We start from the raw sequence: 24,965 nt of genomic DNA, 5'->3' as shown, positions 1-24,965 counted from the left end.
GAGATGTTAAGGGTAATAGTCCAGTGTAAATTTTCACCAAGATTGAATTGTCTAGAAAATAAATCCGTGGGGAGGAGGGATTTATCCCTGGATGTGTAGTTAGATTTCCTGGCATTGTTAAAAAAACGATAAGAAATTAAATAAAAAAACACGTTTTTTCAACTGAAAGTAAGGAGCAACATTAAAGCTTAAAATTAACAAAAACTATTACGTATACAAGGGGGGTTGCTCCTCCTCAACATCTCACTATTTACGCTAAAGTTTGAATTCTGTCCCAGTTATTTAAAAACGACTCCTTAAACACTATGTTTGTTTAATTAGAACAATAAAAAACTTTTTTTAAAAGTACTAAAAAACTTTAGCGTAAGGAGCGAGGGGTTGAGGAGGAGCCCCCTCATACACGTAATAATTTCTGTTCGTTTTAAGTTTTAATGTTGCTCCTTACTTTCAGTTGAAAAAATTGCTTTTTTTTGTTTAATTTGCAGAGAAGAGGCGAAGATTTTTGATATTCCAATTTACACTCTCTTGGGCACACCTCAACGAGCCATCCAAGATCTCCGTCATGACAAATTTAGAAGCCATAAATAAAACCCGAGAAAATTACTTTAAACTGACCTTTCTTCGACATAGGTACTATCACCCGCAGCAACTCTCAATAATTCTCGTGTTGCATGTTTGCCCTCCGGGTCAAAATGAAGTGGAACTGTAATGATGTGAGTGTACTTGTTTAGTGGCGCTTCTGCATAACTTGGGGTTATTGGAACAGATGTTGCGACATTTGGCCCTATGGATATAGAAATATTCGTTTTTACTCAAATGCCAAGTTTTGACAGAAGACAGTATATTTTAAGCAGCAAAAATGATTAATTTCAGATGGTATGTCTGATAGAAAGCGATATTATCTGGTCTTTTTAGAAAGTTTCTTGAAAAATTTAAACCCTTTAAAGTACATATTTAAAAAATTGAAAAATAGTAGATATTACCAGTGTATGAACACTTTTCTGGCTCGAAAAGCTTGCCTTGCCAGCTTTTATTTATTTTAAAACGAATCTTGTGAATTTTTCAACTGTGATCAAAACCAAGCGAACAGAATATTTGCTAATATGAACACATCTTTTTCATCTGGTGAGGTGTCGAATTGCAATCAGACTATTGCCAGAGCCTAACTTGGTTATCATTCATGACAAAAAGAATTGTAACAAAGAAAAAAAAGCAAGAAAATTTCATCGAGAGAAAAAGAATAGTTTGAAAATACTTTGGTGGAACCTCCGCTCATTCGTCTTCAGTCCAAAAATAAAATTAGTGAGTAAAAAATACAAATAGAAGTCAACAAGACAAATTAAAAAGAAACAAACCTTAAAACAAAAGAGCCTTCCCAAGAAACGGTGACAGCTCAGTTGGTTTTATTTAGCTAGTTTGATTTCATCCCCTCCTTCCCCAAAAAACACCCAAAAATGTATTCACGACTATTATTTGCACACAAGAGAGCAAATTCTGTATTTTAAATAAAATCTTGTCAAGCAAGAACGATGAATTCTAGATAGTATATCTGATTGAAAGCAACATTACCCCGTCTTCTTGTAAAATTTCAAAAAAAAATTCTAAGTAACTATCTACAAAATAGTATATATTATCAGTGCATGAGCGGGACCCTTTAATCATTTGGAGTCGAACTTCGCAAATTTTTCAACTATGATCAAAAACCAGAAGACAACCGAATATCCGCTAATGTAACCACATTTTCTTTCTGGTGAGGCGTCAAAGCAAAATCGGACTCCAGTTAGAGCTTAACTTGGTTATCATCCATATTGTGAATAAATGAATTAATAAAATTTATTTCCCGTTTTTAACAAATTAATAACGGAGTAACAATAAATGAATAAAAAAAGACAAAATTTTTGCTTCAGACACAAAAAAATAAAATAAAAAGTCTGTCACCCATCGATGATGTAAGAACTATTCAAAAAATGAGCGGAATTTGGTGATTCCTCACTAATTTTTCTATTACAGCGGATCTATTTTTCAATACAGCCTTTGTCAAGTTCGGTGCACTTTTCCAGGCGGTGTCTCCATTCTTTGGACCATTTTTGAAGAAATCTGGAGAACTCTTTATGAGCCATTTTTTTCTGCGTGTTTTGCTTCCTCAATACTATTAAAATGGACGCACTTCGATAGTTCTTGGAGAATAAAAAAGTTAAATTGGTTAGGTGTAGCCTATAAGGTGACCGTGACAGCAATTCCCACGGGAATTCTCTCGGCACTTCTTTTGTAACACAGGAAGAACACGCTAAGGCGTTGTCGTAATATAAGAGGATTCCATGGTCAAACTTTTCAGGGCGCTTTTTAACTAATTTTGCTCTCATTTTCCCGAAAACCTCTACAGAACCGCAACACGCCTCAAAACTATTTGCTTTAAAACTTCCGCGGTTTCTCGACCTTCCGAAAAGTCTACAAGTGCACTAATACTACTACTACTACTATTAACAACTCACTGCAGCACCATGCCGCCTGAGGCCAACACAGCTACCCACGCTCCTTTCCATGGCAATCTATTCAAAGCTTCTCTCTTTAAACCCTCCCAGGAAGTTCCCATTTCCCTTAAATCTTTCTTTACATCGTCCTCCCACCCCAATCGCTAGTCGCTGACGACCTGCTTTCCGTTTAGCCCCAGATGGTTGGCCGAATGGGACAATCTTTGGCAATATGTCATCCTTCATCGACAGAACTTGCTCTAGCCATCTCACCCTTTCTGTCATTATAGCCTTAGAAAGCGAGATTAAACCACACTTTCCGTACAGTTTACTGTTGTAAATACGGTAAATCAGTTGGGTACCCAGAACAATCCGTAGGAAATTTCTTTGTAAAACGTTTGGCAAATCTTCCTCAGTTTTTCGGAGCTTCCATGCTTCAGAACCATATTTGACCACTGCTTGACTGTAGCTTCCAATATTCTGACCTTGGTTCCCACACTTATCTTGCCATTCTTCCAAACTTTTTTCAACTGTGAAAAAAACACCCTGAGCATTGACTATTCTACTTTTAATATCTTCACGGCTCCCACCGTCTTTACTAATAATACTACCAAGGGAAGTGAAGCTGTCCACTTGATCGATCTTTTGGTTACCCATCGTCACCTTTTCATCCTCACTTATTCCTAGTATTAGCAACTCAGTCTTCTTGACATTAATTTTCAAACCTATTCTGGAATCCTGAACTCGCAAAACCTCTGTAAGTTCATTCATTTTGCTCACACTTTCATCTAGGATGCTAAAATCATCAGTAAAATCTAATCCAGGAAAGTTTGTCTTCCCCATTTGGTTCTGTGTTCTCCAATTTCCTTTCTTGTACTCCTTAAGACAAGGTTCATTAAAATGATCGATACGAATAGGGATAGAAAACAACCCTGATTGAATCCTGATTTAATACGAAACCAGCTACCACTTAACTATTGATCACCGAAATTTCTTAGTGGTAAGAAACCAAGCTCTACCAATTCATACCAATTTTTTCTTCCAAATGCATCTGATAGGATCAGAAAGTATTACTCTCAATACTCATATGCTGGGAGGTAAAACTTGCATAAAACTTAGCCTTTAAGAGTTTAAATCACATGCAAGGCAAAATACCAGTTACAAGAGTCCAAAACATAGTTTTGACTTTAAACAGACTTCGTTAAACTTACATTCAACTAACATTCGGAAAAATTCAGCACATATAATATGTATTTACGTATGTATGTATATATATATATATGTATGTATATACGTAAAAATGTATGTATAATATAGTATGTATCCCAAAATAAATGTTCTAATAAAACCACTACTCAAACCCTTAAAATTAACGATAACTGACGATAGGTCTTTTCACATCTGATGATAAATGCCAATAAAAGTACCCATTAAATATCGGCCCACCGGTAACAAGTACATTACCTTAGGCGCAAACGTAAAAGGTCAATTGATTAATTATATTTAGGTTCATATCTCCAATGGTGTTCTTAATCATAATTTAAGAAGATCTCCTAAATTGCCTCTCATCTTATTAAGAACATTAAGTTTATAGTTAAGTTCCCAACAAATTCAAACAATATTAAAGAAATTTCAATTTTCAGGTAACAGAGGTTGCTTAACTAAAGAGGGTCATAATTTAATTTTCAAAGAACTCGGGATAAAAAAAAACAGTTTCTTTAAATATACACGAATGAAATAAACAGAAACTAACCAAAAGCTTGAACAAGCCAATCATTGACACCACCATTAATGGCATCCCATGAAGTATGAGGCGAATACACAGCTATCTTGTTTTCAGTGCACTGGATAATCAGGTTTTCCTTAAAGAGAAATGTTATTAACATGGTTATCCCAAAATCCTATTACAGAGAGAAAAAAGGGTAAATCTAGAGCGGTCAGGGCTACGTTCCTGGCCAGAAGATTAGAGGTTGTACTAACTACAGGGGTAGAGGGGCGAAAAATACAATAGAAGAGCCCAAGTTTCGTTGTCGCCCCAAAAAAAGAAGATTATATCCATTCCTGGAGAGAGGAGATGGATTAACCAGCCCCAGATTCGTATTCAAAGAAAGTTTAGATTTGTAATTAGCTACTTGAGCCACTGTGCACATGTCATTCGGCCTTCGAGTAGTGGGTATGTTTATTTCTCGTCCTTCGGCTAGTGGCTTGTAGTATTATTTTTGTGAATTGTTGAAAAAAAAGGTTCCAATCAGTTTACAACTGCTATTTGTCTGGTCAAATACTGTGAGGTTAGTGCTACAGACCTTCGATATAGTAAGTAACTGAAAGTAATAGCTCAAAATTATTTTAAGGATTCCTACTCCACTAACTGAAGTTAAGCCGCAGGCCAATAGCTTTTTCTTATCTTATGAAGCCACGCTGTTTCTGGGTAATCCGTGTGTGTTGTACAAGCAAACTACATGTACAGTTTTTTTTTATCGTTGTTCCATTACTATGAATATAATAAGAACGATGCCATAGAAGTAATAGGAGACCCATCTTAAACCTTCTACGAAGACCTGCACAATTTAATAGTTTCAATCCACTTCACACGTTAGTTTTAAACATTTGTTGTGAATTAAATATATCAGAATATAAAATGGGTGGTTAGCTAACAAATAAAAAGATATAAAAGCATAAGCATATATTCAATTGTTAATTTCTGCATGAGTTATCATATAAATTCCTAAGTCGGCAAAGCAAACTCTTATACAGATTGCGGCACAATATACTCTTGGCCTTGCGCGCTACTGCAGGAGTCTGGAATAATACACACACTAATTTTGTTTCTGTTGGTGCGCCTGATACAGTGAAATAAATGCATGAATAGTAATGGACTTGATCCTCAAAATGGCGTTCGAAACATTGATGGGCACCATCTTAAAAGTTACCAAATTCACCAAAATAATATGATAATATAAAACCAGCAAGGTTGCGATTTTTCAGAGACGGGTAGGGGTTGAGGTTTGAAGATAAAAGTGGCAAAAAATGTAATATATCTTCTAAATGTTCCGAAACGTGTGACCTTTTCTTTCAAATTGTTGGTGTTTAGAGAGAGGTTGGACAGTGGCGTAATTTCATCAAAATCCTGGGGGGGGATGTGCAAGGCTGGAGCTATGTTTCCCAAATAAAGTGAAAATGACAGTGAAAACTGAAAAATGAGCCATATAGTACCATAAAGGTAAAGATACCCTAAAGAAAACTGACCTGTTTCTGTGGATGCTTGAATTATGCATGCTTACGTTATTTTTGACAAAACTTTTGAAGAAACTAAATTTCAGCTGCGGGAGGGCAAACCAAGGTCTGGAAGGGGCAGTTACCCCCCCCCCCCTGTTCTATTATACATTACGCCCCTGAGATTGGATACTTTCTCTGTGGGTCACTTTTAGAGAGCCAAAGCTTATTTTTTTCATTAGCAGGGACTGGGACTAAGTTTCGTGTCTTGTGGGACAACGAGACTTTGGCAATAGATAAAACTACATTAGTACCAGGCGTTAACAACATCCAGTTTCAAAAAAGAGATAATCGGGTCCCTAAAATTCCTGCTCATTTGGTACTGTAGATAGCTTACATATGCAATGGCTCCGAGCTGATAATTTATAATTTAATTATCAATTTAGTTTAAATATTTAAATTACCTTCCAAGATGAGGTAAGCAATTTTTTCATCCCTGAAAAAATAGGAGGGTGATACGAGACAATCATATCAGATCTATTTCTGATTGCTTCACCCATGACATCTTGCGTCAGATCATTTGTTAGCATCAATCTGTTAATTATTTTGTCTGTAGAAGGCTGTACCAACAGTCCAACATTATCCCAAGCTTCGGCCAAGTACAATGGAGCAAAATTATTAAGTCGACTGACGACAGAGCTTAAAGTCAGGCCAGACATGCTTCTGGAAAAAAACGTTTCTAATTAATATAAGTTATGTTGGAACGAAAAACATTTTCGCGGTAATTAATTCCTCTATCATATTCAAGACGCCAGGCATGTCGATTGTCAATATGCCAAAGTCCTTTGTCAAATTTAATCACGAGGTTTCATACATGTGTTGTAACCTCACTCGCTTCACTTCAAGGAATTAACAGAGGCCTTGAGTGGCATAACCACCTAATGAGACGACTTGAGGTAGATGTGCTATGCAGAAAAAAAAATGTTTATTCAATTACTCTTTCCGATGATTGCTATCATTGAGATCATCAGGACGTTCTGTATATCAAACAGAGGCGGTTTTATGGGGGACAGATGGGGCCCTTGGCACGGCCACAGAAATTCTAGGGGCGCAATCAAATAAATAATCTAACGGTTAAAATCATTTTGGGATTTAATTTTTATTAAAATGAAGTAGAGGGCGCAATTAATAAATGAAAATAATTCATAAATTATTAATTAATTAATAAAATAGAAATTAATTAAAACAAGATTAATTAAATAACATTAATTAATAATAATTAAATGATTTATATAACAAATCAAAAATTATAAAAAAAAGCAAATAATTAATCAATTAATAAATTGAAAATAATTTTGTTAATAAATAATTTTTTTTTTAAATCTGGCCTGGAAATTTTGTGGGACACAGGAGAGGGGGGTGCTAATCAAGATTCCCCCCCCCCCGGGCACAAGAGAGACCAGAACCGCCACTGGTATCAAAGTAAACGTTTTTTCTTGTCACCTTGTCATTCAAGGAGAGAGTGATCCTCGGAGATAAAGAGACAGTACCTATAAAATCCCTGAATTGACAAACTCATATCAAACTTTTTCTTTGAATATAGCAGTTGATCTCTAGCGGGAAAACAGTATCCTAAGAAACCTTAGCTTAAGAAATGGATTGCCAGTAGACTATGGTTATTAAAGACAAAGTTTCACAAGGAGAAGAACTCGACTACAAAGATGCCTAGATGTTTTGCAGACAGGCATGACAAATTTGCGCCAAGAATTATCTCTTAATTTAAAATTTGTTCTTGTTCAAGTTTCAAAGAAAGACACAACAATTTTTTTTTTATATTTTTTTCCAAAAAAAAAGAAAATTCGACCTTTGAACGAATACCAATGATGCCAGATTTAGTCAATTTCCAGTAATTATGAGTAAAACTCTAATTTAGTTAACGGATCTTTAAACACAGCCTGAGCCCCCGTTAGTCGCGCGTACAGTGTTGGCTGGGGACATTTTTGTAAAATTATGTAGCCAAATTAGTCATATAGGCAGAACACCCAAATTTAGCATTAAGGGGGCTAGCTCCTCTCTCTCTCTCTCTCTCACACAATCAATCTTACTGGCTCGATAATTAAACAGGGTGAATTGAATTTTCTGAAAATTAAGTCAATTAATTTAGTGATTATTAAACAGTTGTACTACAAAAAAAACAATTTGTCCCACGCTCCAGCTAAGCATAACTGAGCGAAGGTGTTCAATCTATCGAAGCATGAAAGGCAGGGACTATGCAGGCTCAGGGTCCATCCCCTTTCTCTGGAAGAAAATATTAAGTTTCCTTGAGGTTCTAGGCGGTTCTTAGTCAAATTACTAAACAGAATTAGTTGTTTATTATTGTCCTCCCCGACTCCTCAGTTTTTTTAAAATCCCAGATTCATTGAAGTACATTATTTATACAGGATCAACAAAAAAAAACAGCTTCTGATTGGTCAGAGGGCTTAAGAGACTAAACACCTTAGATTTGGAATAACTGACAATGAAGAAGTGATACTGAGTAATGTTAAAATTAACTGAGTGGACAGCTTTACTTAGATAAGTAGTATTTTGTGCAAATCGTCTGGAATTAGTAAGCCTATCACTTTGAGTTTACTGTAGCCAGCACGACCCAGACCCATACTTAACAACTCGCATTACCATTACTTACGAATAGCAATAAGATAGATGGAAGAACTTGATGTAAACATTAAACAGCCAAGGCACCATTTTTACAATTGAAAAAAGTTTGGAATGACATAGAGATAACTTTTTGAGTTAATTTTAGGACACTAAATGCCAGGATATTTCGAGAAATTAAGAAAGATATTTATTTCTTAAATAAAAACAAAATTAAAGCATTTCAAGGCGATAGACTAGATGTTTTCCAGAAGAACTGCCTATGGATGGTTTTAAATACTCGTTTAAGCAGCTGTATTAAAAATAGAAAGCTGTAATCAATTTCAGTTTGATGCCACCATCCGGTGTACGAAGAAAGAAAGATTACATACCACAAATGAACAAAGAAAAATTATTAAGAGACAAAAAAAAGACAAGGGTGATTTTCAGCCAGTGAATACATCAAAAAGATAATGCAGACATTTCGGCAAAGACCTCCGCCAAGCCGTTCTCAGTGCAAAAGAAAAAAACACGAACTAACCTCTCGAAATTAACTACCCAGAAGGAACTAAATTTCCTACGAAAAAATAACTATGAATAAAAGATTATTCGAAATTGCTCTCGTTTGTTTTTTTCTTAATCATTTTTTTCTGTTCTTTCGTCGTATGTCATGTACATCGACTTTTGTCTCCGGACGTACTTAAACCAAGCCCATAAAGAAAACTTAAGAACGTTAGATCAAGTTTTCTGAACGAAGCTTGATTGGCTGCCAAAAACGTTGCTTTTGATAAAGTTACCGGGCCAAATAACAAGTAAGACGGCCAGGAATAGTATGGGAAGAGCTTGAAATAGAAGTTTGGTGGAATGGAGCAAAGAGTAAGGCTCCACGCAGAGTGGGAAGGAGCTTGACTTGACTTAAGGCTCCTGCTGGTGGTCCAGCGTAGAGAGAGATGAGACTCTGCCTCCATTCCAAACGGTCCTGCGCAAGCGTGACTGCTTCATGGAGATCAGTACCGATTAAGAAGTACTGGGTAAGGCTGTTCCTCTATCTGAACCGGGATCTTCCACGGGGGTGCTTTCAGCCATGTTGAGGAGGATCGAAATTGAAAAGTATGCTGGCGGGTGCTTCTTCTGGCATGCGAATTAAGTGGCGAAACCACCGTAGAGTTCCTATGGCGAGCTGACGAGAGTTGGGGGTCTGATTCATTAGTGTCAGCAACCGGGTGTTTGAGACGAAGTTGTACCCCTTGATCCCTTCGATTCGTCTTAGGAAGTATGTTTGGGCCACATCTAAGGCATCACAAACAAAAGCAGCTGCCGGACAAGTCTCAGCACCGTAGAAAAGGACTTGCATTATGGTGGTGTTGTAGATCCGCATTTTGTTTTTCGGCTGATGTTGGGCTTTGACCACAAGGAATGGCTTAATCGAGCCATAATAGACGCTGCTTTCGCGATGCGCGACTGGACTTCCATTTCAATTGAGCCGTTATCTGAGATGACAGATCCAAGGTAAGTAAAAGAATTGACAACTTCGATAGTGTGCCCTAATACGTTGAATGATGGTGAGTTGGCGGAATTTCCTGCCGGGTCGATGATCATTATTTTTGTTTTCTGCCAGCTAATATGTAGTGCCACTTTCAGGGCTTCCTCCGACAGTGTATTGAGAGTTGCCTCGAGTTCAACTGCAGAAGTGCATATCAGGGCAATATCATTTGCGAAATCGCAATCGGCTAGGACTCTTATCGCCATATTTCAGTCCGAATTGGAGCCGATTCGTGGTTCCGTCCATGACATAATCAATCACCGCGTTGAAAAGTTCAGGAGCAGCAACACAGCCTTGCCTTACACCAGTATCTATCTCGAATAGTGGGCTTCGGCGACCATTAACCTGGACGGAGCTTTTTGTACCAGTGTAGGGCGCCTTGAACAGGCGGCAATATTTATCAGGGAGTCCCGTTCGTTTTAGTATCAGCCAAAGGGACTCACAGTCGATCGAGTCGAAAGTCAGCAAAAGTAATATATGCTCTGCACTGGAACTCACGGGCTTTCTCAATGACCTGGTAAATAGTGTACATCTGTTCCGTCTTGGATCTGTTTGGCATGAAACTCCTTGCTGAATCCAGAGGCACTTAAGGATAAACTGGATACTCTTATCGAGTAACGTCATGGTGAATAGTGTGCCAGGCACTGACAGGTGGGTAATTCCTCTTTAATTCGAGCAATCACTACGGCTACCTTACCGCTTCCATAGAGGAAGGATTACCCTTCCTTCCATTCTTCAGGTATCAATTTAGTTGACCAGACGAGGGAAAAGAGCATGTGCAGCCAAAGTAGCATTGCCAGTCCTCCAAACTTTAGCAGCTCGACGGTGATCCCGCAGGTTCCTGGTGCCTTGTTGTTCTTCATTCTCCGCAGGGCATTTTGTATCTCTTCTACCGAGGGAGGATCAGGCTCTGGTAGATTTTATATATTTTTGACTGAGTGGATGTAGTTAGGCTGGGGTCAACCAGGATTCTTTTGGCGTTTAATAGCTCTGCTAAGTGCTCCCTCCATCGATCAAGTTGCACGTTTTTATCTTCTAGCATTTCGCCATAGACGGTTTTAACTGCGCCTATCTTTGGTGGTTTCCTATCGCTAAGATCTCTGACAAGCTTGAAAAGCGACATGAACCTTTTCGTGCCACATCTTCTAGCTCTTCAGCTTTTTTATCAACAAATTGTTGTTAATCACGGTGAAAAATATTGTTTCTAATCCCGTTTAGCCGCCTGTAGGAAGGCATATCTCAGGCTAACCGCGCCTTCAGGTACTTTTCAATGATTTTCCGTGCTTCTTGCGACAGCCAGGGCTTCTTTGAATACATCATGCAACCGACGGTGTTAGTGGCAACATCCAGTACCCCCTTTTTATAAGTCTGCCAGGACGTGACCGGGTCAACCAGTGTATCCAGGCATTCAAACCTATTTTGAATTTCAACTGAGTATTTTTGGTGGAATGCCTCAATTTTTAGTTTCTGGGTGTTTAGTTTCGTCTGGTGCCGTTCTGAAGGCTGGGCTTTAAGACGCAGGAGAAATTTTGCGGCAACTAATCGTCTGTATTCCCTATCTTAGCACCACGATATGTTCTACAATTCGTAAGTGATGAGCGCCATCTTTGTTTGACTATGAAATAGTCAATCATCTTCCGCAGTCGCCCGTCGTTGCTATACCATGTTGGCTTATAGATGTTTTTCCTGTGAACCAGGGTGTTGGCAATGACCGATTCGTGCATAGTGCACAACTGGAGGAGTCGGGTCCGATTTTCATTGAACGAGTCAGGGGTAACCGGTCCAAATACATATTTAAAAGCTCCGTTGGGGTTTGATACAGTTGCATTGAAATCACCCACCACAGCCAAAACATCGTGAGGGGAAATCCGGGGTAGAGCAGATGTCAGAGCTGAGTAGAAATTGTCTTTGTCAACCTCTGGGGAGACATTCGTTGATGCGTAGCACACAATAACCGACATCTTTCCATGTTTGTGGTTGAAGCAAGCAGTGAGTAGTCTATCCAATATTGGGTTGTGGGATATGAGGCATTTCTTTGCCTTCTTATTTAAGAGCAGGCCTACACTGCTGCTTCTACTAGAGGTTTGACCTAACTAAATCATCCTGTGACATCTATTGGTGATTTCTTCATCGCCTGATCCCGTCAAATGTGTTTCTGTCTTTCCAAGTATGTCAATCCCACATCTCAACATGTCCAACCCTAGAAGGTCTTTTGATCCCGGTTTATTCATGGTTAAAACATTCCAGGTGGCTATTCTCAACCCACCTTGGTCAGCAAGGTTCAAAGGATGTCCAGGGACGTGCCAAGGTCATAATAAATTAAAACCAATAAGATCAGAGGCTTGAATTTCATTTCTTTTCCTTGCAATTATTTTCAGGAGGAGGGTTGCAAGCGCTACCTTCCCTAGGACTGGGTTCTGATTAAGAAACCCTGGGGTGGGCTCCCCCTGCACCCATGAGGTTGGGGCGGCCCTAATCGGAGCGATTGGTTAGGGGTTTAAGCCCCATATCCAGTGGCACGTGGTCAGCAAACAAAGTTTGCATCCTTCCGGACAAGCTCCATTCACCACCAAAAGGAAGGAAGCACAGCATACAACAACATATCTATAAGATTGTCAAATATGTGCGTAATTATGCCATTTAAACTGATCTTTGCTTGAAAAATTCATAGACTTTTGTAAATAGGGCTTATAAGAGCAAGTAATGACACCACAGGATATGTTCCAGTGGGAATTTCTAATGAATCATTGAGCAAAAATTCAGTGTCATAAAGCAACTTTTATTATTTAAAGCTGCCTTCTAAATTGAGACCGCAAATGCCTTATATTAAAAACGAACATGTTTTTCTGAAAAACCTAAATAAGAATCTTTGGAAATTAAAGGTGTTTCTGAAGCAAGTGAAGTAAAGTACTATAAGTGAAGTTCGATTCTGTTTTTTATAGTTAAATGCATTCTAAAAAAAAAAACTATACAAAAAAAGTTATCAAAATAAAATATAAAAACAATACCAGTATAGTTTTTACTTAGAAATACCCACACTGTGTTTTGAAGTAGCTTTATATATTAATTTTATTAAATTTCCACCAAAAAAATTATAGCTATATTTTTATGCCTATACATTGAAATATCTGTCAGAGTATTCCTCAAACACCTGTTCCAGCACCCTCCCAGAAAGAAAATTTTGGAAGAAACTCATTAAAATATATTATTATGAGAACCTCAGAAACCATCTACTTCCCCCTAAAACCTATACTCCAGCAGACATATATACGTCACAAAGTTCTAGGAGCTACTCTGTTGAGGCCTATCTGCCATTAACTAGAAATACTTGCTCAGAAATATTAAGCAACAAATTTATTCTTAATCAAAGTTAATGATAAGTTAAAGCATGCCATTAATATTCATTTACAATCCCAATAATCACAAACTTCCTCTCTAGACACTTTATTCAAAACAATTCCAAAGTTTGACAGTCAAATCATCACTGCAGGAGGCTAAAAGACCTGGAACTTTTGGACTCCAGGTCACACAATTCACATCTTCAGTATGAGCTTTAATTGAAGTCACTTGTTCAAAAGTGGGCAAATCTTCATCACTTTTATCACCTTCATTTAGTATTCGGATCAGATTATCACCTCCAGCTGTTGCAATATAGTTTGTGAGTTTAGACCAAGCAATGTCATAAATAGGTCTATCTGTAAATCCTTGTATTGTGCAGACACATTTCCAAACGGGATTTCCGTCTTTCGTTTGAATGTTTTGCTTATTTCCTGGTAAATATTCACGCCAAATTTTTATGCTTTTATCCTCTGAACATGTAGCAATATTTTTACCATCTGGGGAGAAGTCTAACCCCCATATACTAGATTCATGAGACTGTAGGGTCGCAAATGAAACCCAGTCATCATCTTCTTCCTTATAGAGTTTTGCAGTATTGTCATAACTAGCAGAAGCAACTACATCTACATGAGGGTGCCAAACAACTTTTTTTACATCACCAGAATGGGCATTTAGAACACTTAAACACTCATATTCGTTATCTTCACTAACCTCCCACACCCAAACACTTTTATCACGACTACAAGTAGCCAGATATTGACCAGAAGGTGAAAAGGTTGCTGATTTTACTTCATTCTCATGACCTTCAAGTGTGGCAATGCACTCAAATGATCCACCACTTTTCTCCCAAATGCAAGTGGTGCCATCAAAACTAGCTGATGCAAGAAGACGGCCGCAAGGGGACCAGGCAACTGAGCGAACTGTCCTCTGATGTCCCTCTGTTAAAATAGCTTTACATGTCCAGCCCTGGCTATCTTTTGTCCATAAACGTATAGTTTTGTCTTCACTGCATGATGCTAGAATCAGTCCATCAGGACTGAAGGCAACACACCATACTTTCCCAGTATGTCCAGTTAAGATTTCAATTTCTTTCAAAGCCACCATTCTACAACAGAAATACTTTCGATTAGGCTAGGCTTTAAAAAAAAGATTGAATTGTATTTTTGAAGCTATATTGAATACATGAATTATTCTTTAAGAGGATAACTCTATCATGTAAAGCGTATGTGTTATTTTACATAATTCAGTTTTTGATAAAAGTCAACAGAATAATAGTTATGGTGACATTTTCAAGGGATGACACAAAGTTGTCATTCAAATATGACATAATACCCAAAAGAAGCAACTTTTCAAAATCCATGGGTATTGTTACACCATGCATTTAAACATGCAGTTTTTTGTCATTAATCACATCCTATTTTAGTGCTATCAAGACAAATTTGTAAAAAAAAAACAACATAGATACAAGTATTAGCTTTCAAATGAGCCCTTTAACATCTTTACGATTTTCCAGTTCCCACAAGCAGTTCAGAAGAAAAGTAAAAAAGGGACACATCAGTACTACCAAAGATAAAATTTTATTTCTTGTGTTTTTACAATGAAGGACCAAAAAATTCTGGTTAATGATATTCGACCACAATAATTTCGGTATACAATTCTTATTTCAATCTGACACCATTTTCAAGGGGTTTCAAGCTCTTTTTTTATACTCCCTTAAATAAATTTTTGGAGCAAACTTTTACTTTTAAGATAAAGCAAAATAACAATTACAATTTCCCAATCAACATTAAACACAAATATCTATCACTAGATATCTTTTTTTTATTTAAACATTTTTTAAACTTTGCAGTAACTATGGATTGTGGTTTGTTCTTTACTCTGTTGACCTTAGAGGGTCAACCATAATTTAAGGAGAATTCCAGTGCTCAAGTCTAGCCCTAAGCAGAAGAAAATTATGATAACCATAATGAATGGAAAGCAAAATCCATCCTTTCAAGCCAGGATAGCACTGGATAATTCTCTTTTGAGTAAAAAAAATCAGTCCTTTTCTCAGATTCAGAAAATTAGTTATATAGCACCACAATTGGATTCAGAAAATTAGTTATATAGCACCACAATTGGACTATCAAAAGTCCACTGACCATAAGAACCAGATGGGAAGACTAGCTGAAGCCCCAGAATCGTCTTTCGCCCTTATATGCATCAGAAAACTGTGTCAGCAGGGAATTATAAAGGTTATATAATATCAATTGAGTCAAACTGGGATTTGTAACCCACGATTCTAAACTAATCAGGTTGGATCAAATTGTTGATTTCATTTTCTGGTCTATCATTTTCTTCTTAGGGTACTTGAAACTATTGTGTGTTATAATCTGTAGAATACCTCAGTGTTTCTTTTTTTTTGGAAGCAGAAGTACTTGGAAGCCAATTGCTGAATAAAAGAAACTATTTCATAGAATCTTAAGAAAATTCTATAAGATTTTTACAATAGTTTAACACCCTTTGAATTGCCACAGTCACCTGGACCATAATGTTAGTTTGCCTCCATTCAAACCCCATTAACATAAAAGAGGAACACTCCCTTCCACTCACATTTCACTAGAATCACAGAACCAATAGGCTGATTTGTCTACTCATTTTTTTTTATTATTTTTAGTTCTAAATATATTTGAAGGGTTTGAGCATGTTATGCAGGGGAGGGGGCATTCTTCAGAATATAGGACATGGGCAGTTTTACTGCTTCTTTTAAATGAAACTAAACAAACAAGCATTTTTCAAAGACAATATTTAAAAAGAATCTAGAATACACAACAAGTTTTCAATTTCAGGTCCCAAGGAGACAATTTCATGATCTAAACAAGTCTGGTGCTAAATTTTTGCTTGAACAACAAAACAAAACCAAATGCTCAAATTTTATTTTTCTCTGCATCCAAAACAGGCCTAGGATGAAATTTAAAAGCTGCTGTTCAAAAACTAGAAGAAATTATTAACCAGATCTTACTTTATTATACAAAACAACAAAATTTTACAAAGATAATATTATTATGCAAAAATTCTATGAACTGAAAAATGCTGATTATAGATTTTACTAGACTAAAACATAAAAAGTTAGACAAGAGATAAATAATTACTTTCTTGAGAAGAAAAAAAAACTTTTGTTTCCTACAGAAATTAACATTTTAAATAAAGCTCAAGATTTTATTGAGGATATATGGTCCAAAGTCCCCTCCAGTTCCAGTTACAGCATTTTATAAAAGCAGTTGAAAGTCATCTCTTACAATTTTAGGCTATATGTGAGCTATTTTGCATTACATAAAAAACTTACATAAACCCAGAAAAACATCAACATGTGACACCTTTAAACAATTACCTAAATTTTGAAGTTCTTAAGCTGCAGAATATTTCGACAGATATATATTTGCTTTTTATGTTGTTAGTATATAGAAATGATAGCTAAGAACTAATTGAAGACTAATCCTTTGATTACTTTGACTTTAGATTGAGCCCTCAGGCTTTAAACCCCCTTCCAGCTTACATCTATGGAGTGGGCAGACCATGATCTCTGCTTGCCATGTGACTAAGCTCTATATATATATTTTTTTTAAATTAGAAAATGAGTAAAAACGATAAAAAAAGTGCCTGTCCTTTCTAACTTCCAGGGGTGGGAGGTGTACCCCTGTGTATAGGCTTGGTTGTAAATAACTTTGAATAAAGATCAGTTTGCAAAAATTCTTTCTTAATCTATTTCTCTTTTAACTTCTATCATTGTGTTTCAATAGAACTACATCTATTTTTTTTTTTTTTATTGACTCATTCTTATTAACCTCACCCATTTGTTTGTTATATAAATTTGTTAAATTTATGAGCCATTTTTCAACCACCTCCATATGTTCAATTATAAACCTTTCAGTATATGCAATTCTGACTACAATCCAATAATACAACGTCAAAATTCTTCCCTTTTATGTACCCCACCTTCTAACCCCTATAATAAGACTCTTTTGTTTGTCAGATTATTTTTTTTTAAGGATGCATATATCAACTGGTACATTACTGTCCCAGTAATCTAGAGTCAAATTTACTGTTAGTGATGACAATTTGGTTTGAAATCATGGACCAATGCCCAGACTAGGTCATGATTGGATGAGTATATTATTGTGCCTCACTCCTCTCTGATCTACATACTGAGTCTATAGCCTACTCTCCAACATTTTTAGCAAGGCTACAAGAAAAGTTTCAAGATTCTTGCCTCCATCAACAACTTTAGTTGCCTGTCTTTGGACACATACTCTTTTTTTGCTGATTGCCCTTGTTCAGGGGTATTGCAACACACATCCCAAATTCTAGCAATGGTCACACAAGACCCTTGCACCATTTGGTCATAACTTTGGATTATCTGCTGTGTACAGTATGCTTGATTATGCCTGGGGCCTGGGATGCTTTAGCAACCACTGTTTGTGCATGTTTGTAAAATTTTAGTTCCTCATCAACAACAATTCCAAAATCTCTCCTCTCTGCCAAAGAATCAATCAATTGTCTTGAACCCTCCCCTCCTACCATATGGAACTGCCACCTTATGTTATCTCTCTCAAAGTGCATTGACTTGCACTTCTGAATGTTAAATTCAAGTTTCCACTCACAGGCCCATGGTGAAATCAGATTCAGGTCTTTCTGTATGGAAGCTCATGTAACTGATGACTCTGCACAGCCAATAAACTTAGAATCATCAGCATAAAGGCTCATCTTATTTCTTACAGCTCCTGGAGCATCATTGGTAAAAACATTGAATAATGTTGGACCTAGGATTGTTCCCTGAGAACCACTGTCAACTTCTGAGAAGAAGTCTTGCCCACTGTCTACAAATACCTTAACTCTCTGCTTTCTTACTGAAAGAAACTGCATCATCCATTCTACAACCTCCAGATGGATACCAATAGCTATTAATTTTATCTCCAGTCATCAATGACAGACTCTATCAAATGCTTTAGCAAAACCTAAAAGGATCATGTCAACTGGAGCATTGAGATCTAGCAACTTAGTGATATAGTCATAAGCTTCTATAAGATTTGTCTCAACTCAGTGCTCAGATTTGAAGCCATGTTGGCTCTTTTTGAGTAGTTTGTTCTCACATAAATCTTTTGTAATTGTAGTATTCACAATACCTTCAAGAATTTTACCAACTCTTGAGGTAATACTAATGGGTTGGTAATTGGTGACATTAGTCATGCAGGAGACCAGGGTTTGATTCCCTGCCAAGGAGCCATTTTGTATGCCACCAGGCATGTGTGCTGTTTTGTGACATTTATTTATGTATGTATTATAAATAAAAATATTCTACTCTAAAAAAAAAAAAAATTCTACTCTACTCTATTCCTACTTCCACTCTTGTGGACAGGCATAGTATTTGCATTTCACCAATCTTGAAGAACTACTTTGGTATCCAGACTTTTGAAATAGTTTTGTTAATGGAGGGGCATGCTCCAAATTGGCCTCTTTTAATGTCCAGGATGAACTCCATCAGGGCCAACAGACTTATTTGGATTTAATCTTTTGAGTCTCAGTTCTATGACAACAGGTTTGATGGTGATAAATTGCATAGACTTCTCAATATTGTAATAAAGCATTTCTGGCAAGGGAGCATTGTCTGGAAGTGTGAAGACTGACTTGAACTGCTTATTCAGGACTTCAGCAATATCTCCAGGATTGGCATACTATTTTTATTAACTGAGAGTTCTGTTACTGAATGTCTACCAGGCTTTTGAATTGAGGCGTATTTCAAAAACTTCTTTGAATTAGTTTTTGATGCTAAGGAATCAAAAAACTTACAAGCAAGCATGAGCTTGCTTGTAAGTTGCCAGACTTTATTCTGCATCAGTTTAAAATTGTCATAATTTGCCAGTGTTGTAATGTCCTTGTAGCTTCTCCAGGGTTTCTTTTCTTTTGGATTGCTGGCCTGATTTCTTGCATCATGTAAGGTCCCAAAAGGTGGCTCTGGGTCAACACTTTGGATTGCTTCCTCATCTTTAACAAATAAGAGATCCAAGAGAGTAGGGTTCTGGTCTGCTTGGTACCTAGTTGGGAAATTAATAGCCTGATATAATGAATGCTCATGTAGGCACTCAAGGAATGGGTCAGTCTGATCCTCATTATTACCTGTAGCAGAATAGCTATCAACCCATGAAATTTGGGGCAGGTTAAAGTCTCCAACAATTAATTCATTTTTGGAAAGGACATCTCATCACTGAATTTATAGCATTTACAATTGCAAGGTGAAAACTTTTCTGATAGGGAGAGCTTGAGCTTCTAGAAATGCATCCTATAATTAAATGATGTCCCTTTTGCTCAATCTTTATCTATATATGTTCTACCCATGGCGTATACAGAGAATCAAGTTTAAGAGTTCCTACCATTAGGGTTCACTTCAGGCTTAGTTGACATTACAGCCTTAATTTTGTCTATTTTGGTGGTAATGCAATCTAAATTACTACAAAGTACTAACAGCCAATATTTGTGCTCAATACAGCCATCATATTGAAAAGATTTTCTGCTACTAACACTTGACATGGCATTGGTGAATGACTCATCATCATCTGTTGTAAATGTACAGCTTAAATTTAACATGCTTAAACTATAATCTCTATAAACAGTACTATTTACATGGTTATGGCTAGCTGCAATTTCCTCTACATTTCCATTACCTGCAACCCAGGGGAGGCTGCAGGCTGTTGAGAGTTTTTTGGGACAATCTTTTTACTTTCAATCACTAGGTTAATTTTGCCCCCTGCTTGTCTTCTGAGCAGTTCCTCATATAATTTCTGTCTTTTTTCTTGGTTGTTTTTTGATACATAAATTCTGAACTGTTCTTTCCCTTTTGGCTTAAATGGTTTCAGGAGAATCAATTGTTGGTTTTGAAGTCAGGGGCAGAGAACATAATTGGTGGTGGGTGTAGAGGGTTTGGGGTTCCAGAAGCCTTTGGATTCACCAGACAGTGGACATTTAATACAGGAACACTAGGTAGATTGTAATTGCTAGCTAGGTACTCATGGACAAACTGTGCATCATCTGTTTGGGTATCAACTCCAAAGACCACCATATTTAGTCTTCTTTTTTGTCTATTATAGTCTTCAAAGATTAGAGTCTTTACCTGGCTTTCAAAATTAAGGTATCTAAAGTTGGTGCTTTGGTGCCTGGGTTGGGCCTCAATAGATCTAAAGTTGGGAAATAACTTGCTAATTTTGTACCCAAAAGAATTGTATGCATTTGAAATGCAGTGCTGATTTCTAATTTTTGTGCTCAAGAAAATTGATAAAGTAATATAGATAGTATATTTGATGGATACCAAAGGAACAACCTATATATGTTGTGTATATGTTGCTTCTCTAGAGTATGATGTCATATTTGGCTGACTCCACAGCCTGATCCCTTGCTGTTCATTATCTACTAAATTACAAATTAAGGAAAAGACAAAAGCTTTTCCTGTTTGTATAAAATAATATTATACAAAGGAGCTACACAACCAATGTAGCCAGGACTAGATATGCACTAGTTCATTGTGCAGACATAGATAATTCAAATAAATAGGTTGTCTCTATTCAGAGCTAAAAAAAAAACAAAAAAAAAAAAACCAGTACAGCTTTTCACCATGTTTTGCAAAAAAAAATTGGACAAAATGTAAAGAAAATATGATTTAATTAGGGAGGTCTAGGCCTACTTGGTAAATATTTACCAAATCATATTATTGACTTACAAATAAAGTGAATATATCACTCAATGCCTTTTTTATGCTCTTTCCAAATATAATAGCTAATCACTTTTGTCAGAAATGGATTTTACCCCCACCCCTATAGGCCTATATACCAATTCAGGGTATATATTTGCACATTAGGAGGGGGGGGGGTAATTTTATTTCTGATGTAAATGGGAGGTAAGTTTAAACTTTACCCCAACCCCCCTAATGTGCAAATTTATACCCCAAATTGGTATATAGGGGTGGGAGTAAAATTCATTTCTGACTATAATGATTATCATATTTGGAAAGAGCATAAAAAAGGCATCAAGTGGTATATTCACTTTAGTTGTAAGTCAATAATATGATTTGGTAAATATTTACTGCCTACTCTTGGTTCAAAGAAATAAACCATCTTGATTAAAAGCTCAGAAAAATACTTCCTAATATAACTCTTTACTGTGTTTTACTATGTGTCTCCTTCTGAAGAGCTGCTAATTTACTACTAATTTACAGGAGAGTGGCAAAAAAGTACTTGTTTAAAAAAATCAAATAAGAGTGCAGAGCTAGCTTACAAGACTGGTTGGGAAAGTATCAACTAGTTGCAAATAATGAACTGAAAAGCAATTTATTTAAAAATTCAACTATCGAAGGCTTTTCACCTAGGCTAAACTTCTACTTACTTTTTTGTGATTCTGGTTTTCAATTTCTGTGGAAAAGATGAGCTAGTAAATTTTCTTATTCTTCTTCTGATTAGTGTTGCCGGATCGTGAACAAAAAAGTAAGCCGCAGCCTTTGAAAAACAAGCCAAAAATAAGCCAGACAATTTTTTGCCCAAAATCTAACTTTACTTTTAAAGGTGTCCAAGTTTTTACGGCCGTTTTATAGAAATACTTACCACTATTCAGGTCCTTTGATCCTACTGGCATTATTCACCTTTCAATTCGTTCCCTGGCTTGAGGAAGGTCAGTTCCAGTGTAGAGATTATTTTGAGGCTGCATTTAGTAGAATTGCGATAAACCGCTACCCCATGTGGAACTCTAGAGACTTTACAGAAATTCCCGCGTGCTATGTTCAGAAAATGCTCGACCGTGCTTACTTTCTTGTCCAACAGTTCGGGGAAAATTATTGACGAGGACGCCCACCGGCTCGATTTCTCTTGTGTTAGTTCGAGCACTGTCCGTGCCTGCGCCGCAATTTCTGTATCCCATAATTTCACTGAGTCGGAACTCCGATTACTATAATGATAATCTATGACCCAAGGCGTTTTAATGTCAACCTTTCGATTCAGTCAGAGGATCTTTTTGGCGCAATAGAATTATTGCCAGAACAAATTCTTAAAATTGTGTCCCAGCCCTTATGTATTGGTTGGACAAAATGATGCATTACTTAATAACGACCGTAACCCGCACACAAAAACAAAAAAGATCATTAGATCATTGGTTTATTATCACATAGATACACAAACAAAAATCAGATTATTGGAATATTATCACATATAGATTCATAAAATTATGGAAATCACTTTGTGTAAAGTCAAAACTTTGGAATCAAATCCTTTTCCAAATGCTAAATGCGATGCTAAAACGCCCTTAAAGGGCTACGAAAGATACACAAGGTACACAATTGTACTTTTGTCTTTATCACAAGTCCATTCCAGGGTCATAATTGGCTATCACGAACCACAATACGTCCCTGGGACCAAGAACAAATATGACTGAGTAGAACCTCCGTCTTTGGTCCATGCACTGACTATTGGATAACCCGTAAAATCTGAGCGAAGGTGGAGCCAATTTGAGAACTGGCTGAGCACTGAGTTGACGGCCGTCTACTTTCCCTCATCGCCGCCGCGCATTTGCGAGGAAAAGACCGTAGCAGGCCTCCAGGCGTGTATGATAAGTGTAATCAAACACTTTCACTTGTTCTCACTCAATTTTTCTTCTCCGGGGCTGTACTGCGATGAGCTAGTTGTAGAGGTAACGAATTGTAATCTTCTGTGCCAGCTCCACCTCCGCTCAAATTCGCCGGGTATCAGCCGTATTTTATTTGACTCCGCATGGTTGTAGTATCAAGATAGGGAGACAAAGGTTCTCAGTCTTTATTTGTTCTTGCTGGGACGGATCTCCAGTTTCCTGTTTGATGAGACACATTTTAACAAAGTCTGAACATTCCACCACTTTAAACATGGATGGGAAGTATCGGGGGCCAGATTGGGAATGACACATGTTATAAATTTCGATACTTTTACGTAAGGCAAACTAAGAATTGAATTTTGTTGCTGTGCTGCGAGAGCCAACTCACTCATCGATTTCTGAAGTTTACAACTCATCATAATTATATTGACCTTTAGTGCAAGATGGCTGTCCGAACTCTGGCTGCCAGTCGTTGAGTAAGTGCGTACCTTTTAAGGCGCTTTATGACGGGAAAACTAAAAAAAGTGGCAGTTTGGAAAAAAATGTTCCAGGGTGGAATTTTCGGTGATTAAGAATATCCGTCTTTCATAGCCCTTTAAGATTGACCAAATGCCCCTAAGGTGTCCCTGAGTTCATCTTCTACCCTGTCAGCGTCAGGCGCATCAGCTCTGCCACATCGTCCACTGTCAGACGCATTTTCAGCTCCATTTTTCGAATATATGGAACTGTTGAACGAAGTCATTTTGGCCGATGGTACGAATGACGAACAGCCGTGGCCACTGACAGACATCCACAGTCGAAAAATCAAAATTGCGTTTAGGATTGGTAAAAGTATTCCATTCCGAAGCTTTGACTTAACACAGGTCATCATAGAAAACGCTAACTCAACGACTGCGTTGCTGATAGGCAAACTCAGCAACGACAATGCCCACTTTGCCAAATCCTGAAAGACTGGCTCTCCAATTGGGTCGCGAAACTGAAGCACGTGGACCCAGAACTCAGAGGAGTCTTTTGGAAGTTCTCCGCCACAAATTTCATTCCAGTCAACCTCGAGCAGGCGTCTCCACTGGTTTTCCATGTCTCCAAATTCTGTCACTGGAATCACACTAAGAGGTAGGTCGGCGAATCTGGGTCTAGTCTGAGATAAATATATTGTAGGCGAGAGACTTCTCAATTTCAGAAGGGAATCAATGGCGAGAGGTAAACGTTTCAGAAATGACCTTGCAGCCGTCTTGAGAAAGCCGTGACAGCGAAGCTTTATTTCCTTTTTCATCTCGCTTGGAAGATCAGCTTCGCTGAGTTCAGAAAGAAACAAATGACCAAAGTCTACCTGGTCGACAGGAAGTTAGTAAATTAGAAACTCAAGGTTGAGGTTAAGGGACACTGCAGAGGGTCGAAGGATTCTGCGCAGGATGCACATGACCAAATCTTTCAGCTCTTGAAAGAGACGAAATTGGCCTGCATTCAAATGTTGAAATAGTATGTTCACCCTCTGAGAGTCAGCCAATAGCGGTTTCAGAAAGACAATGTATAGACGCTCGTGCTTATCACTGTACATTTCTCGCAAAGTTTATGGTGTTTAGCACCTCTCTTTGTTCTTGGTGACGCGAACATGTGGTGTCAGTTCGAGGTATTGCTCATCAACTCTACACACTGCGGTGTATCGCGACAACCAGCGTGTACTTGAAGGGGCCACAATTTTAAGGGGCGAATTTCCATGATTTATCAGCCTATACATCTGGCCGTACGCTTCCCTTCGCAACGGGCTTACGCTTAACCACTTGTACGTTTCCGAGAGCATAAATTCTAGGTTGCTCGGCAACTCTTCCACCGCCTCGGAAGCGCACAAGTGCAGGGAGTGGCAGACACATTTGAAAAGCTGAAGTGGGGTAACCCATCTGCATTCAACTATGTAAATAGAGAGTAATTTGCGCCATACATGTTATTTGCCCCATCATTACCGATACCAATCAGGTTTTTGAGAGGTACTTTGCACTCTTCAAGAAATTTTGTGAGTTCTGTGTGGAGTATAATAGCTATATTTGATGGCACTTCAACCATTCCTAACGCAGTACACACTATCTTTTTCAACTTCGGGCTGTAATATCGAATGCAAATACAAATGA

The 24,965-nt window shown here is 37.5% G+C and overlaps 3 protein-coding genes across 3 annotated transcripts in view; all 3 read right to left on the bottom strand.

The window, feature by feature from the left end:
- LOC148954391 (NIF3-like protein 1) overlaps positions 1-21,654 on the bottom strand; it is a 46,657-nt gene extending 25,003 nt beyond the window's left edge. Inside the window, exons 1-4 of the mRNA XM_089087075.1 lie at positions 21,610-21,654; positions 6,149-6,407; positions 4,225-4,333; positions 616-784 (exon numbers count right to left, since the gene is read on the bottom strand). Of these exons, the coding sequence (XP_088943201.1) occupies positions 616-784; positions 4,225-4,333; positions 6,149-6,403 (533 nt within the window). The 5' untranslated portion in view covers positions 6,404-6,407; positions 21,610-21,654. The remainder of the gene's footprint in view (positions 1-615; positions 785-4,224; positions 4,334-6,148; positions 6,408-21,609) is intronic.
- Positions 11,400-11,822, bottom strand: LOC148954392 (protein CFDP2-like). Its single transcript, XM_089086261.1, has one exon. It carries the CDS (start codon positions 11,820-11,822, stop codon positions 11,400-11,402), a length of 423 nt encoding a protein of 140 aa, XP_088942387.1.
- Positions 13,207-21,657, bottom strand: LOC148954390 (putative cytosolic iron-sulfur protein assembly protein CIAO1). Its single transcript, XM_089087076.1, has 2 exons — positions 21,610-21,657; positions 13,207-14,305 (listed from the first exon to the last, which is right to left on the bottom strand). Exon 2 carries the CDS (start codon positions 14,302-14,304, stop codon positions 13,306-13,308), a length of 999 nt encoding a protein of 332 aa, XP_088943202.1. The 5' UTR covers position 14,305; positions 21,610-21,657; the 3' UTR covers positions 13,207-13,305.
- Positions 21,658-24,965: the final 3,308 nt, after the last annotated feature.

This window comes from Artemia sp. Qi Xiang Cuo, chromosome 3 (assembly GCF_049724085.1).
Source record: "Artemia sp. Qi Xiang Cuo chromosome 3, ASM4972408v1, whole genome shotgun sequence".
In the NCBI taxonomy this organism is placed as follows: Eukaryota; Metazoa; Arthropoda; class Branchiopoda; order Anostraca; family Artemiidae; genus Artemia; species Artemia sp. Qi Xiang Cuo.
This window is presented reverse-complemented; position numbering and strand designations above follow the sequence as displayed.